Source organism: Tachypleus tridentatus, chromosome 13 (assembly GCF_004210375.1).
Source record: "Tachypleus tridentatus isolate NWPU-2018 chromosome 13, ASM421037v1, whole genome shotgun sequence".
In the NCBI taxonomy this organism is placed as follows: domain Eukaryota; kingdom Metazoa; phylum Arthropoda; class Merostomata; order Xiphosura; family Limulidae; genus Tachypleus; species Tachypleus tridentatus.
Genome location: NC_134837.1, coordinates 219,016,961 through 219,030,840, shown reverse-complemented (window position 1 = coordinate 219,030,840; position 13,880 = coordinate 219,016,961). Strand labels below are relative to the sequence as shown.

The window sequence follows — 13,880 nt, the reverse complement described above, 5'->3', positions numbered from 1 at the left end:
AATGAAGAACGTAGTACTACTATAAACAACAGGGACTTCATTAAGGTGACACAAACAAGACTTGGGACTGCATTAAAAATGTCCTCTAATATAAGTCGTACACCCCAAACAATTACTGACTTATTTAAATAACGTTACTAAAATAAATGTGCTGTCAGTGAAAGTAATTCTGGGAGAAAGAGATGTGAAAAAGAGAATGCCCTCGGAGATTAATCTGAGTTTATGGTTATATAAAATATGCATGAACTTAAGTGCATGTATCTGAAAAAATTTCTAATTTAGTTCCTCCTCTAATAGAAGGAAGTTTACCCTAACAACGATTTTAATATGGGATAGTTTATTTTAAGAAAACGACAGACGCCTTAAGTGCGTGTTTTATAAGGCTGTGATGAGAGCTATTTCGTATTTGCAGCACAATGACAACTAAAACAAATGTAATTAAACAAGCATTAAAGGAAGCTTAATGCAAGAAGTGTTACGATCGAGAAAGAGTCGCTACAAAATTATTTTTCGTCTGATTGTTTTAGCTCAAGGCCACACAATAGGCATGTGTATGATGCGAACACTGCAAAAATGTGAATTCTGAATTTCAGCTTGTAAGCTGATGATCTACTTACAGAATGCTGTATAATAAAAGAGACTGGGTGTATACCTTTTATTTCACGGGTTCAACTTCTCGTCGCACAAAATATGCCAGCCATTTCAGCCATGGGAACGTTATAATGTTAGGTCAATCCCACTATTCATTGGTGAAAGACTAGCCCAAAACTTGTTGGTGGGTGGTAATGATTAGTTGCCTTCCCTGTGGTCTTAAACTGTCAAATTAGGAACGGCTAACGCAGGTAGCCCTCGTGTAGCTTTGTGCGAAATTAAAAAAAAACCTTTTATTTTTTATTTCATAGCAAAGCAAGCTTAACTTACAAAAAACAAAACAAAAAAGGATTATGTTAGTATTCCCACAAACAATGTTTTCCTCAGTTATATGACAGCTGGTATAATGATAAGTCTTTTGAAAGTGCATCGAACTTTGCATACTTAAGCTAATTCTGCTGATGTATGCGCATAACCAACCCCAAGTGCGGATAGCCCTTGAGTAGCTTTGCGCGAAATTCAAAAACAAACAAACATAACCAACCCTAATTTTCGAATTTGTAATAGATTAGAGGGAAAGCCTAATCAAAAGAATCAACAACCAACTCTTGTCTGACCAATTAAATGAATTTTAACACTAATTATTACAATGTACCTACCATCCCGAGGTGCATAGCACGATTTTGCAATAATGGACCGCGACCCATGAAATCTCACATTCACGATTCTAGAATGTTAACCACAAAGCAGATCATAATAAAAGTATTAGTTTGGTAAACTGAAAATAATTCTTAAATTTAATAGATATTGTTCAAATTTGAGTATCATTTTATAAATTATATAACCAGCTGAAAATGTTATATTTCAAAAATGATGACTGGAAAATGACGTCTTTTATAAGTTAATACAGTAAAGGTATTTATTTTATACTGCATTTTTGAATAGGCTAAAATTTGCATTGAGAGCTTGATTTGTTTTGAATTTTTCGCAAAGTTACATGAAGACTGTCTGCTCTAGCTGTCCCTAATTTAGCAGTGAAAGACTAGAGGGAAGGCAACTAAGTCATTACCACCCACAACCAACTCTTGGGCTACTCTTTTACCAACAAATAGTGAGATTGACCGTAAAATTATAACGCTCCCATGGTCGAAACGACAATCATGTTTGGTGTGACGGGGATTCAACCCATGACCCTCGGTTTACAAGTCGAGTGCCTTAACCACCTAACCATACCTGGCCGTATTGAGAGCTTCTGTTTATATAGACTGTAGTGGTATCAGAGCATTTGTTTCTCAAATCATGCTTGGTGTCATTTGAAAGCAGTATTTTTACTGACTTTTTATACACCTATTTTCAATTCAAAATTATCAAAGAAAATTAGTACTTTATAATATATTTTCGATTAGGAGTCGAGTCCCTTACCCACCTAGCCATGCCTTGCCAAATATTAAGTGAATACAACAGTTTGTTTGTTTGTTTGTTTGTTTTGGAATTTCGCACAAAGCTACTCGAGGGCTATCTCTGCTAGCCGTCCCAAATTTAGCAGTGTAAGACTAGAGGGAAGGCAGCTAGTCATCACCACCCACCGCCAACTCTTTTACCAACGAATAGTGGGATTGACCGTCACATTATACGCCCCCACGGCTGGGAGGGCGAGCATGTTTACCGCGACGCGGGCGCGAACCCGCGACCCTCGGATTACGAGTCGCACGCCTTACGCGCTTGGCCATGCCAGGCCGAATACAACAGCTCTCTATATTTCGTCGAATTCGACACCTTGTATTAATATATTACTAAAACAATGGATTTATGAAATTTATATATTTTTAAAGCCCTTGGTTTTATGGTGCCACCTTACACGTGAGTTTTGTCAAAAAGAGGGGAGGTAAAATAATAGTATAAGGGAGAACTGGCGAGGAAAGGATGCAAGATAATTTTTCTGCCCCCCCCCCACGTATGTTATTTATAAAAAAAAAAAATGATGGGCTCAAATACACTATCCAGGTTAGTCATTTTAAACCTCTCCTTAGAAAAAGTCGTCAAAGACCCACTGTGACGTTTTTGTGCGTGTTCAGAAATCTAATGAGCGTTTCATTTTGGTAAGTAGAGCTGTAAATATGACTCATAGCATGTTCGGGAAATAATATGCGACTATATTTCATTGTTTAGTACTAAACATAAAATATACCTTTCTATACTTATAAATATGTTTAGCCTGATGTGCAACCTTAACATAAGTTAATTTTTCCAACAGTATTAGGTTATGCAGAGACATGAGAGAAAAGTGTTATTTTTTATTTTACTTGGTTTTATTGTTATATTAATAATAGATAAAAATCCCTTTTCTATAGAATCGAAATAATTTTCAGATTCTCTGGAAGTTTTTCACTCAGAGACTTGAGATTATTTATAAGATATATTTTATAAACAAACAAAACAAATGATTAATAGTGCAGCTCTAAGGTAAAAATCGCGTGATTAAATTAAATTATACTAGAACTGTGATATGGTGTTTTATCAATTTGATGTTAATATTTTCATTTGTAAAAGTACAACATTGTTTAAAAGCTTAAATAATATTGTAATTAGTTCGCAGAATGATCAAACTTACCAGATTTAGAAATTAGTGGTTTTCAGATATGGGCTCTTCAGCGAGTTTTAAAAATCACCTATACTATTTAACTCACCGAACTGATCTCCCGGTTCATTAATTCCACAAGTCACGTAAGTAAATTTTCAGGGTCAATATCTAATAATTTTACTTAAATCCCTTTTTAAATTGGTCTTTCTATTCAAATCATTCACTTTATCATGCTTATTTTCCTCCGATTGAAAATAAAAAGTTGTACTGTCTACGTGCATTGCTTCACTGAAAGTGCAATTTCTCGAGACCGAACAGACAGGAAAATTTTATATGACGAAACCGTTCCACCTCCTTGCCCTGAACATGTACTGCTTGTTCAACAGTTCAGTCTGCTTGCTAAACTGTTCCAACATAGCATGTATTGCATATTCTCGACATTAATTTAAATGGCAAACTGTACTTGCAGTACTGGAAAATTTAACGAACGCAATCTCGACTAAGAGCGTTACAAAAATTTTGTTTGACGTGGTAAGGATTGGTGTGTTTATTTTAAGAATTTTGCGCAAACCTAAACGAGGGTTATCTGCGCTAGACGTCCCTAACTTAGCAGTGTTAAGACTAGAGGTAAGGTAGATAGTCTTCATCACTCACTGCCAACTCTTAAGCCACTCTTTTACCAACGAATAATGGGACTGACCGTCGCATTATAAAGCCCCCACGGCTGAAAGGGCAAGCATGTTTGGTGTGACGGGGATTCGAACCCTCGAATTACGAGTTGAGTGCCTTAACCACCTGGCCATGCCGGGCCAACGTGATAAAGATTGTCACCAGTACCATTAATAATTAATTATGAAGCATATTTTCACAATAATTTGACCGATATAAATATTATCTTAAACTTTCTGATTCATCGGGAGGCACAATCAATAGCACCCCCAAATTACTACCAGTTATGATGCTGGAAAAGAAATCGAACAAACTTGGTCTTCATGAAAGAAAAAAAACAACAAAAAATACAACCTGTCTACATCGCAGAAGCGTTATATTGTACGTTGATGAATTATACGTGGTAGTGTGGTGTAATCTATTTAATTTTACAAACTTCGTGTCTACTGGTGGGACAACAGTAGCTTTTCAGATATACAACGCTAAAATCCGGGGTTCGATTCCTTACAGCAGACAGCCAATGTAGCGTTGTTCTAAAACAAGCAACAATAAAATCCGTATTTAGTTTAACAGAAAGTAACAAAGGGGCATAATATGAAATATTTCTCTATAATCTCCCAGGAGAGGTGATTTTTGTGCAATATGGAGACATCTTTTGGACTTCAGCAGGTCATTTACAACGTCGAGTTGTGATCAATAAATCTGATACAAATATGTATATATCTAAAATGGTATAGATAGTAAGTCTTCATAATATTGTTGTTCAATGGCGAAAGTAACAGCTCAATACAACAATTATTTGTGTGACTATTCCTACATTTTGGAATGAACTAAACTTGCTAACGCTGAAACCACATTTTGAAAGTGATCATAAAATGGTGATTGTTCATGTGAACCGAAAACATTTGGTCATGTCTAAACCACACTTGATGACAGTAAAAAGAACTGAAACTAGTAATACAACTCCCCTGAAAAAAAACAAAAAAAAACATGAGTAGTTCGTCAAAATGTGGTCTAAAATATTATACATTTTCTGCAAGTTAATGGTAACTCTTTATGCACCATTGAAATTATACTTACTTTCTGGGCATAATGATAATAAAATCTGTCACTTAAGAATAACGTAACAATTATCTGATAAAACAAACCCATTATGAATCACTTCAAAACAAGGGTTTCATAAGATGGAAATAAAAACTGCTTTATTTAATATTAAGTCAAAATATTTAACTTTCTATTGTGGTAGAGTGAGGTTATAACTTTAAAAATATGATGGAATAATAAGTTGTGATCTATTTACAAACTAATGGTTTTTTATGGAATAAACTTTTGTGATGTTTTTCCATTGGATACACATTTACATTTGTATCTGAGTCTTCTGTATGAAGTTCATCACTTTCTGGCCCAAGTGTGACATAACCTGTTTGTAATTTGCATTTCCTGTTTATTTGAGTTCTTTCTGGAAAATTTTGGGTCTGATCATTTGGCAATCCCAATTTAGACTGGATGACAGCAACACAAACAGCTTTAAATCTGGATATTCTGTTCCTAAATTCCTGTACAAATATTAAACTTTGGTGGTAGAAAATATTCAACTAACACAATTACAACAACACTTTATCAAGTTTAAGTTTCATATGTATATACACAAGAAGAGGAAATAACTTAAATAAAAATTAAAATGAATATCATAACAAGCTATATTACTTAAAATACACATAAGTAAAGAACAAAGCATGTCTATACAGACTGAAATACTGTATTTTATAAGGTACATGGATTATGAAATTAGGCTTACAAGGCCACTGAAAAATATTTACATAGTGAATTAGTAGAAATTACTTAAAATGGAAGGGGAAGTTCCACCTCATATACTATCCAGTATATCTGTAACATGAATAAACTACATAAAAGTGTAAGACTACAACATATATTTACCTCCTGGAACACATTCATGAGAAACCCTTGAAACTAACTCTTTGTTCACACTTATTACATTGTCAAGCCACAGAATAAACTTCAATTTTTATATATGTGTGTGTGTATACAACCATAATTATAGACAATACAAAAGTGTTATCAACTGATGAACATAATATTAGTGTTACTTACTTCTGTGCCAAGTTTTATGTTTATTTTAGTGTCAAATTTTCACCTGTTTTTTTGCTGCTGTTTAGTTTTTAGATTGTTTTCCTTTTACTTTTTATAGTATTTTACTTATTTTTGACATTTTAATAGTTGTTTGGTGCAGATAATCACTCTGCTTTGTACTAAACAACAAAAACCAAACAACTTAAACAATCACTGACTTTCTAATGTTTTGAAACTAAATGAACAACTTTCATTTATACACATATGCATATAAACAATAAAATAAGCTATGAACCAAACCCACATAATATCACAGATAAAATTAATGTTCAAACTAATGAAAGTAATTCCAATCAATATTCAAGTGCAAGTGTTCTTTGGAAAAAAATTAACATATTTATACCATAGTGTAATCCACACTATAAAATAAGTCAAATAGAATTAATTATCATTAAAATTTATTGTTTAAGTTTTACTACAAGTATTAGTTCTGTAGTAATAGATAAAAATACTTGAATGTGAAAGGGCCTTTCAAACTTGCATTTTCTAGTTTAGTATCTGAAATCTTACAAAATTTCAATAAATTAGTATAAAAACTCCAGTATGAAATAATATCTTAGGCCCTTAACCAAATCAAGAAATAAAAGCATGCAAATATTAATAATGTATAAATAAGTAATTATTTTTAAGGAAATCATCCATTGCCTTCTTGTAACAACAAATTAAAAAAAACTTTCTCAAATAAAGTCTGTTATTTAAAACAAAAATTGTAAAGAAGAAGCCACACAAAAAAATGTTGTTGGTTTGAAACAACAAAATAATGTTAATCTGGAAGGTGATTTACTCAACAATGTTTTGAGCCTTTCATTTGGTGATATTTAAGTAGTTACAAACAGCAATACATTAGAATGATTTTTAAAAAATAACTATGACATACAAATCTATCTAACATGGTTATAGCATGCTGTGATAACCTAAGTGGTATTATAGAAAATGAAATAAAGTATGTTATAAGTATAAAGATAATGTCTCATTTAAAAATACATAAAGATATTAAATATCATTTTCAATTATAAATAACATGTTAGTTACAATAAAAATTAAAAAACAAGGTAGAATCTATAAGGATAGAAAATGCATAACAATGAAGAATCACTACAAAAATTAAAAAATTCTTTTAATCCAGATAAAGAAAGGATCCCTAAGTTGTATATCCAGATATAGAAAGAATCCCTAAGTGGAATATCCAGATAGAGAAAGGATCCTTAAGTTGTATATCCAGATAGAAAAAAGATCTCTAAGTTGAATATTAAACACTGTTCTATGTAATCCACTTAAGCATTAACAAACAGTACAGATCTCTTCAAGGTGTGACAAATCATGTTCTCATCAAAATAATGTTTTGGGATTGATAGATTAAACATATTTTCTGCATTCATAAAATCGAATGTCAATTTTGGAACTGGTCTCATCAAAGTATATTGGTTATAAATACTGCAAATAACATTGTACATGATAGGTTCTGATACACAGATGAAACACTGATTAATGTGAAAATGACTCTTGTGACCAAAAACTAAGGCTGGAATGTTAAACTGCATGGAAGGAAGGAAGTTAAGCTAAAATCTAGTCCATCTCATCAAAGTCTTGAGCTTGTATTCTCAACCTACTGTCTTTAGGATATAGCACAAAGAAATCAGAGGCCTTTATTCTATCAACCCCTTGAATAATCTTATAAAAAAGCTTCAATAACAACATTTCTTATGCTTCTTTTCTTTAAAGAAAACAAGTTAATAGATCTTAACCTATTTCAACAAGGTAAAATTTCAATCCCTGGAATCTTTCTAGTAATCCTGCTCTGAACCCTATCCAATAAGTCCATGTTTCTTCTCAGATAAGGAGATCAAAACTGTACACAATATTCCAAGTAAGTCCAAATTATGACTATTGATTTACATAGAGAACACTTACCTCTCTTGTGATTTGTCAATAAATTAATCCTAAAAGTAACTTATTTTATCAGCATGCTAAGAACGTTTTCTTCAATAATACTATTGAATGCATAACATTCTATATAAAATATGTGTGGTCCAAATCATGATAACCTGAATGTATAATTTATCACTTACAACAGTTAAAAATGATCTATCAAATTAACTGTACAACTTATCAACTGATTCAAGTTATTCTGTAGAACCTCAATATCCAAAGTTAAAAATAATTAAGAGTTAAATGACCTCTTAAATTAATGGTCCTTTCCACTCATTTTTTTATATCCATGTAAGCCAGTTAGGTTTGATCTTCTGTTACTCTTTTTATGAAAATACTTTAAATTAAAAGGATTTATTTATAAACTTCCTAAATCTATCATTCAACTTATTATTTAATGTCACAAGTGTAATTTCTCAAACATCAAAATTGGTTTTGTGAAATTAAGTGCTAATATCTTAACATATAGCAAAAATTTAACCTAATTTTGCAATAAACACTATTCACTAAAGGTTTCCCACCAGGTCAAGTCCTGCAATCATGTCCTCCTTAGTTAATTACTTTAAATCTAAAAAGTTGTCTTTTTGATCATCTGCTATAGTAAATCATCGGGCATCACTCTGAAAATCCATTCTCTCCCTCTTTATTTGACTCTATACAATCCCAGAAAATTTTACTAAAATTAAAATTTGCCATAGTTATTACATCATTATTTTTATTAGCAGTTAAAATGTTTTCACAGTTGAACCCTCTTAACAGTACATTCCTCAGAAAGACACTTTTTTTTTCTCACCTCAAGATCTTGTTTTTCATCTATTTCTTGAAGAAAACCATAAGCTCTCATGAGAATTTTCAAAGCCTTGGCATGGAAAATTAGTTCAATATTTACAAATTCAGTGAACATTATCTGTAAAATCAATTAAACAGAAACATCTATTTAAATATTTCAAAACAAATCAAAAGATTTTACAAAATCTTTAGAAGCCTAAACCCTCATCCATGAAAGTTGTAAGTTCAATGTCTTTATCCTATAGAGTGCAAAACTGTAATTTTTAATGCAGTGGAAAATGTTTTAAAATATTCATTAGATTATAATTTTGTAAATGAAACTAAATCTTTTTTATCTAAAACAAAACAGATAAACCAATATGTCAGTTAATACAAGAAAATAAGCACAAATACTGATTAATATCTGTATTTTCCTTAATCAAAATACACATAAATCTAATGTAATGAAACATTAAAAACTGTTTCTATAAAATATTCCAAATTTTTTAACCTTAAAATATTTTTCCTGCTGTTTAAAACTTTTACTATGAGTGACTGTTTGAGAAATTACTAATCCTGGCAGAGTGGGAGGTTAAACTGATTTATTAATCATAACAAATATTATGCTGTGGTGTTCTAATTAAACAATACGACACTTTTTTTTTTATATATAAATCCTTTCAAATATACAACCATTGAAAAATGCATAAAAGATCTTATTACTAAAGTGCTCTGAAAGTGGTTTGATAAACGTGCTGGTACAGCCACTTTAAAACACTTTTGTTCACTAAGAAAGAAATTCATATTATCAAAACAGATTACATAATTACTATTTTTTGTTATATAAATTTTAATGTACTTCATTACAAGTTTACAGATGAAAGTAAAAACAGTTCAAATCTATAAGATCAATTCCTGAAGTGGCATAAATTTAACAATCAAATCTTAAACTTGTACTATGCAAAGAATTTGCATAACATTGCCTAAAACACGTTTTATATCATTAAACATCTGTGACACATATCTATCTTAAATCACTTAATCAAATTCTTAACAAGCCACAAGATAAATCAAGTTCTAATATTACTGAAAGGGTTCCAACTGTACATATAAATAAACTATCTAATGGGCAAATATAGTTTTAACTTTACCTAAATTTTTACTGTCTTATTTACAATATCCTTACCATACACAATCCTATAAAGCAAGTGTGTCAAGAAAAGAGAATATATATATAAACATATATGTGTACAAGAAAAATTATTAATACCAAGTGAAAATTTTGATAAAATTATAATTCTAGCTGCTTGTCTGTTTAAGATAAAAAAACAACAAAACAAAACTAACTACAAAAACTGATACAAATTACCTTCATATCAGAAATTTTTCTTTGTTCAAAGTCAATTACTTGTTCTTCCAGAACTTTGTCTAACCAGTTACAATCAAAAGTTCCTCTCCAATGTTCATTTTCTACCTTTAAAAATTAACATTAATAACAACGAGTAATCCATAATGCAATACTTTACAGTGGTAGTAACTTCTCATAGCAAAAGAATGTTAAGATTTAATTGCATAATTTTAATTTTTTATGTTAATTATTTTAAAAATTGTTTATCAGATTTTAGTTTTTAAAAAAATGGCGTTTTGGTATTTCACACTGAAACTTATCTAAACATTTATTTTTTCCTAATTGTTTCATCTTAAAAATTTATTGATTTTCTTTTAAGACAAGAGTAAAATATTTCTTGAAATCTCTGCTCTGAATATGAAAAATATTTATCTAAATATAGAGAAATAAGACACTATATACATAGTGTTCCAGCATGTCATTTGTCTTAATTAAGCAACTATACTTAAAAGTCAACACAATGTATTCTGAAACAGAATTTTTGTAAATTAATTTAAACTACCCAAATGCTTATTATCATTTACCTTCTATCCTATACTAGCAAACTTATGAGTCTATGACTCAAATTTATAGGGCTTCTATAATGCAAATGTAATGCTTGAACTACTATTTTGACTTTTTATAGTACCATGATCATTGCTACTATAATGAAAATTACTATTTTCCTAAACTGAAAATGCATTTCCAATAGACACAAGAAAAGGTACTTGTAAACGAACCTTTTATAAAATAGTATTCCAACCTAAAAAATCCCAAAAGCATATCAGCCATGGCCAAAGAGAATAGGTGTTCCATAGTAAGACCGTTTGGGATGGATGGGTAGGTTAGAGGGACAGCTGCCCAAGACCCAGTAGTATTATATTCCAAAGATTACTAGAAATGCATACTACTTAATAAGTCAAAATGGCTACTGCTTTTTCATGTATTCATGAAAAAATTTATTACCAAAACTTCTATTATGAAAAATTAGCAAAAGTTAATAACTAGAATGAAAGAGGGGGATGATATCACTGACCCTGAAAATCATCAGAAAATCTCTCAAACACAAGATAAAGGATAAAGCACAAGAATAGTGGATCTCATAAGAAACCAAAGCATCAAGGTCCAACTCCCACAAAGAAATAGGAGATTTCAAATGTTGTGAATCTAAATATGGTTGTCCACACTGGACAACACTTGCCACAGAGTGAGATCCTGTGAATAAGAGGTAAGGGTATTAACACTTTTATTATAAAGCAGAGAACAACATTTTGACCTTTTAAGTCATCTTCAGGTTAGAAGGTCGAAATGTTGTTTTCTGCTTTATTAATAAAAGTGTTAATACCAGTCATCCTGAGATACATTTTTACTTCAAGTGGGTTTCTTGTCATCATGAATCACTAAATATGGTTAGTTTGCATGATGAAAAACAAAATAATGTGAACAAGGTAATTCCACTTGTTCCTGGAATTATGGGAAGAACGTGAAACAAACAGTAATCAATAAAGGACCCAGGATGAGACAACTCTGCACTTGGAAATATTAGGAGACAATATATCCTCTTCCATGAACAATGCACTGAACCAATATTTCTCAAAAAGAAGTACCACACTCAACCCAACCAAACATTTGAGCATCAAATCTGAACTAGTATTATGAGTTAACTTCTGCATAGACTGGTGCCACTAGTACCAACATTTGGAAAAAAACATCCAGAATCCTAGGTATGAGGGTCCTGGTTTTGCTCTATTTTCCAAAAGTGGAGGAAAGTCACTCAAACACTTTGGAGGAAAAGCCTCTGTTCACCACTCCAGTGACTGGAAACTGGGTGTGGTAAGAACTCCCTAGTTCCAAAGGTAGAATACAGTGGGAGGTGAGGAGTATGTATGTATGTTTTCTTATAGCAAAACCACATCAGGCTATCTGCTGAGTCCATTAAAGGAAATCAAACCCCTGATTTTAGCATTGTAAATCTGTAGATTTACTGTTGCAGCAGCAGGGAATGAGGAGAGAGTAATGCACATTGAGCAGTCTCAAGGAACAATGTTTTCAACATAGTACAATAGGTGAACTAAGTCCCCTAAATTTTTGAAAGCAAACCAAACCCAATTTATTCAATCCACTGATTAGTAGGGATGGGGAGGATCCCCTTATGCTTTACTCAGGATAACCAAGAGTGGCAGCTCAGCATAGTACAATAATACCACACAGTCTACCTCTAGTTGATCTTATGGAACACCTCATTGCTACAGAGCCTGTTGCAACCTAGACAAAGTATATCATGTTATTGGTTGCTAGTACAAATGTGGTTTGATAAAACCAACCACACTGGACAACACTTGCTACAGAGTGAGATCCTATGAATAAGACGTAAGAATGTTTTCTTACAGCAAAGCTACATCAGGCTATCTGTTGAGCCCACCGAGAGGAATCAAACCCCTGATTTTAGCATTGTAAATCCAAAGACATACTGCTGTACTAGCAGGGGCAAAAGGTAAGGAATTCCAAAGAGAGCCAAAAATAAACAACATTAATCAATTTTTTACCCACCCCATCAAAGTAATTGGAAATAAATCATGGGAAGCTGAATGATCACAATAAATAAAAAGACATTGTCTAGCACTGCTAAAAGTTTTAGTGTTAGCAACATAACACTACAAGGCCCCCACTGGCCACAACAAATGATTGGTATTCAATTGGTCATGGAGGTGTGGAATAGTGGTCAGATGAATTAGTGAAGATAGTTTATCCCCATCTCTGGCTGCCAATGTCTTAGGTAAAATGTACCTGTCTGGGTATATAAGGGCACAGGTAGAATGACAAAGCATCCTGTGCCATGCAGCACAAACTCCAGCAACATACTCAGGTCAGCAGCAACAAAAAATATAAATTAAGAGAAATGTGATACATGGTGCCTGAGGCTAAGAGATAAAATGAATGTTAAGTCATAGCACATAACATCACCTTCATAACCCAGGTAGCTAAATGAAATGGTGATTTGTGATGAAGGACCCAAAGCAACCTGAGGAGGTCAGAGAGCATTGGGAACTCTAATATTTTCCATCTCTTCAAGTATCAAAAGGTAGCCAATGAAGTCACTTTATATTGAGTGATTCTAGAAGATGCAAAACCCTTGTCAAAGAGTCAGGACAAAAACTCAGCTATGAATGGGGCATCTGGATGAAATGGCTTCAACCTTCACACAACATACCATTATTGATATGTGTGTCATTTCTGTTGGCAAAATGCAAGAACTCTGGAGAACAGGTAGGTAGTAATATAAGAACAATTCATTCCAGTCTTGACAAAATACATCTCTTGCCAATGCAAATAGTTTAGTATTCTGAACTGGGAGTAAATCCAACTGAAAACTCCTCGATGAAGCACCCATTCTACTGGGAGAATTCAAGAGGATCGAAAAGATCAATCTGCCATGAAATTCACAAACGTTTAGTAGAATGATATGATAGGAATGGGCCGATATAGAAGACTTGAGGTTCAAAAACAAATATACCTGGATGGAATGCACCATTGATGGGAAATGTAAGATACCATCATAGAATTGTCAGAGTTTGAAGCATGAAGAGTTTGCTCTTCAAGAGTTCCAGATCTTGAGACATCTTGAACAGAATGAAGTTCTAAAACACTGAAGGGGGGAAGCCTCATCATTCTGACTGTTGAGATATCCACTCCATCCCTGAAATAAGACATCCATGATAATATGGATCTCTGAATGAGGTAGCTGCAGAGGAATACCTAGTATTACTCTTATCTAACTACCACTCAGGATCAAAGACGTTGATC

The 13,880-nt window shown here is 32.5% G+C and overlaps 1 protein-coding gene across 9 annotated transcripts in view; it reads right to left on the bottom strand.

The window, feature by feature from the left end:
* RabX6 (RAS oncogene family member RabX6) overlaps nt 1–13,880 on the bottom strand; it is a 38,712-nt gene that overhangs the window by 12,297 nt on the left and 12,535 nt on the right. For 5 of the 9 annotated variants that reach the window (XM_076483252.1, XM_076483250.1, XM_076483253.1 and 2 more), the window contains 2 exons: nt 10,059–10,163; nt 8,715–8,828 (listed from right to left, as the gene is read on the bottom strand). Coding sequence is in view for 1 of the 9 variants with exons in the window: in XM_076483262.1 (XP_076339377.1) it covers nt 5,134–5,397; nt 8,715–8,828; nt 10,059–10,163 (483 nt within the window). In the remaining 8 variants the exon portion in view is untranslated. Of the gene's footprint in view, nt 1–3,202; nt 3,475–5,016; nt 5,398–8,714; nt 8,829–10,058; nt 10,164–13,880 lie in introns of those variants that run through there. The other 4 variants (XM_076483256.1, XM_076483258.1, XM_076483262.1 and 1 more) reach the window with 3 other exon arrangements.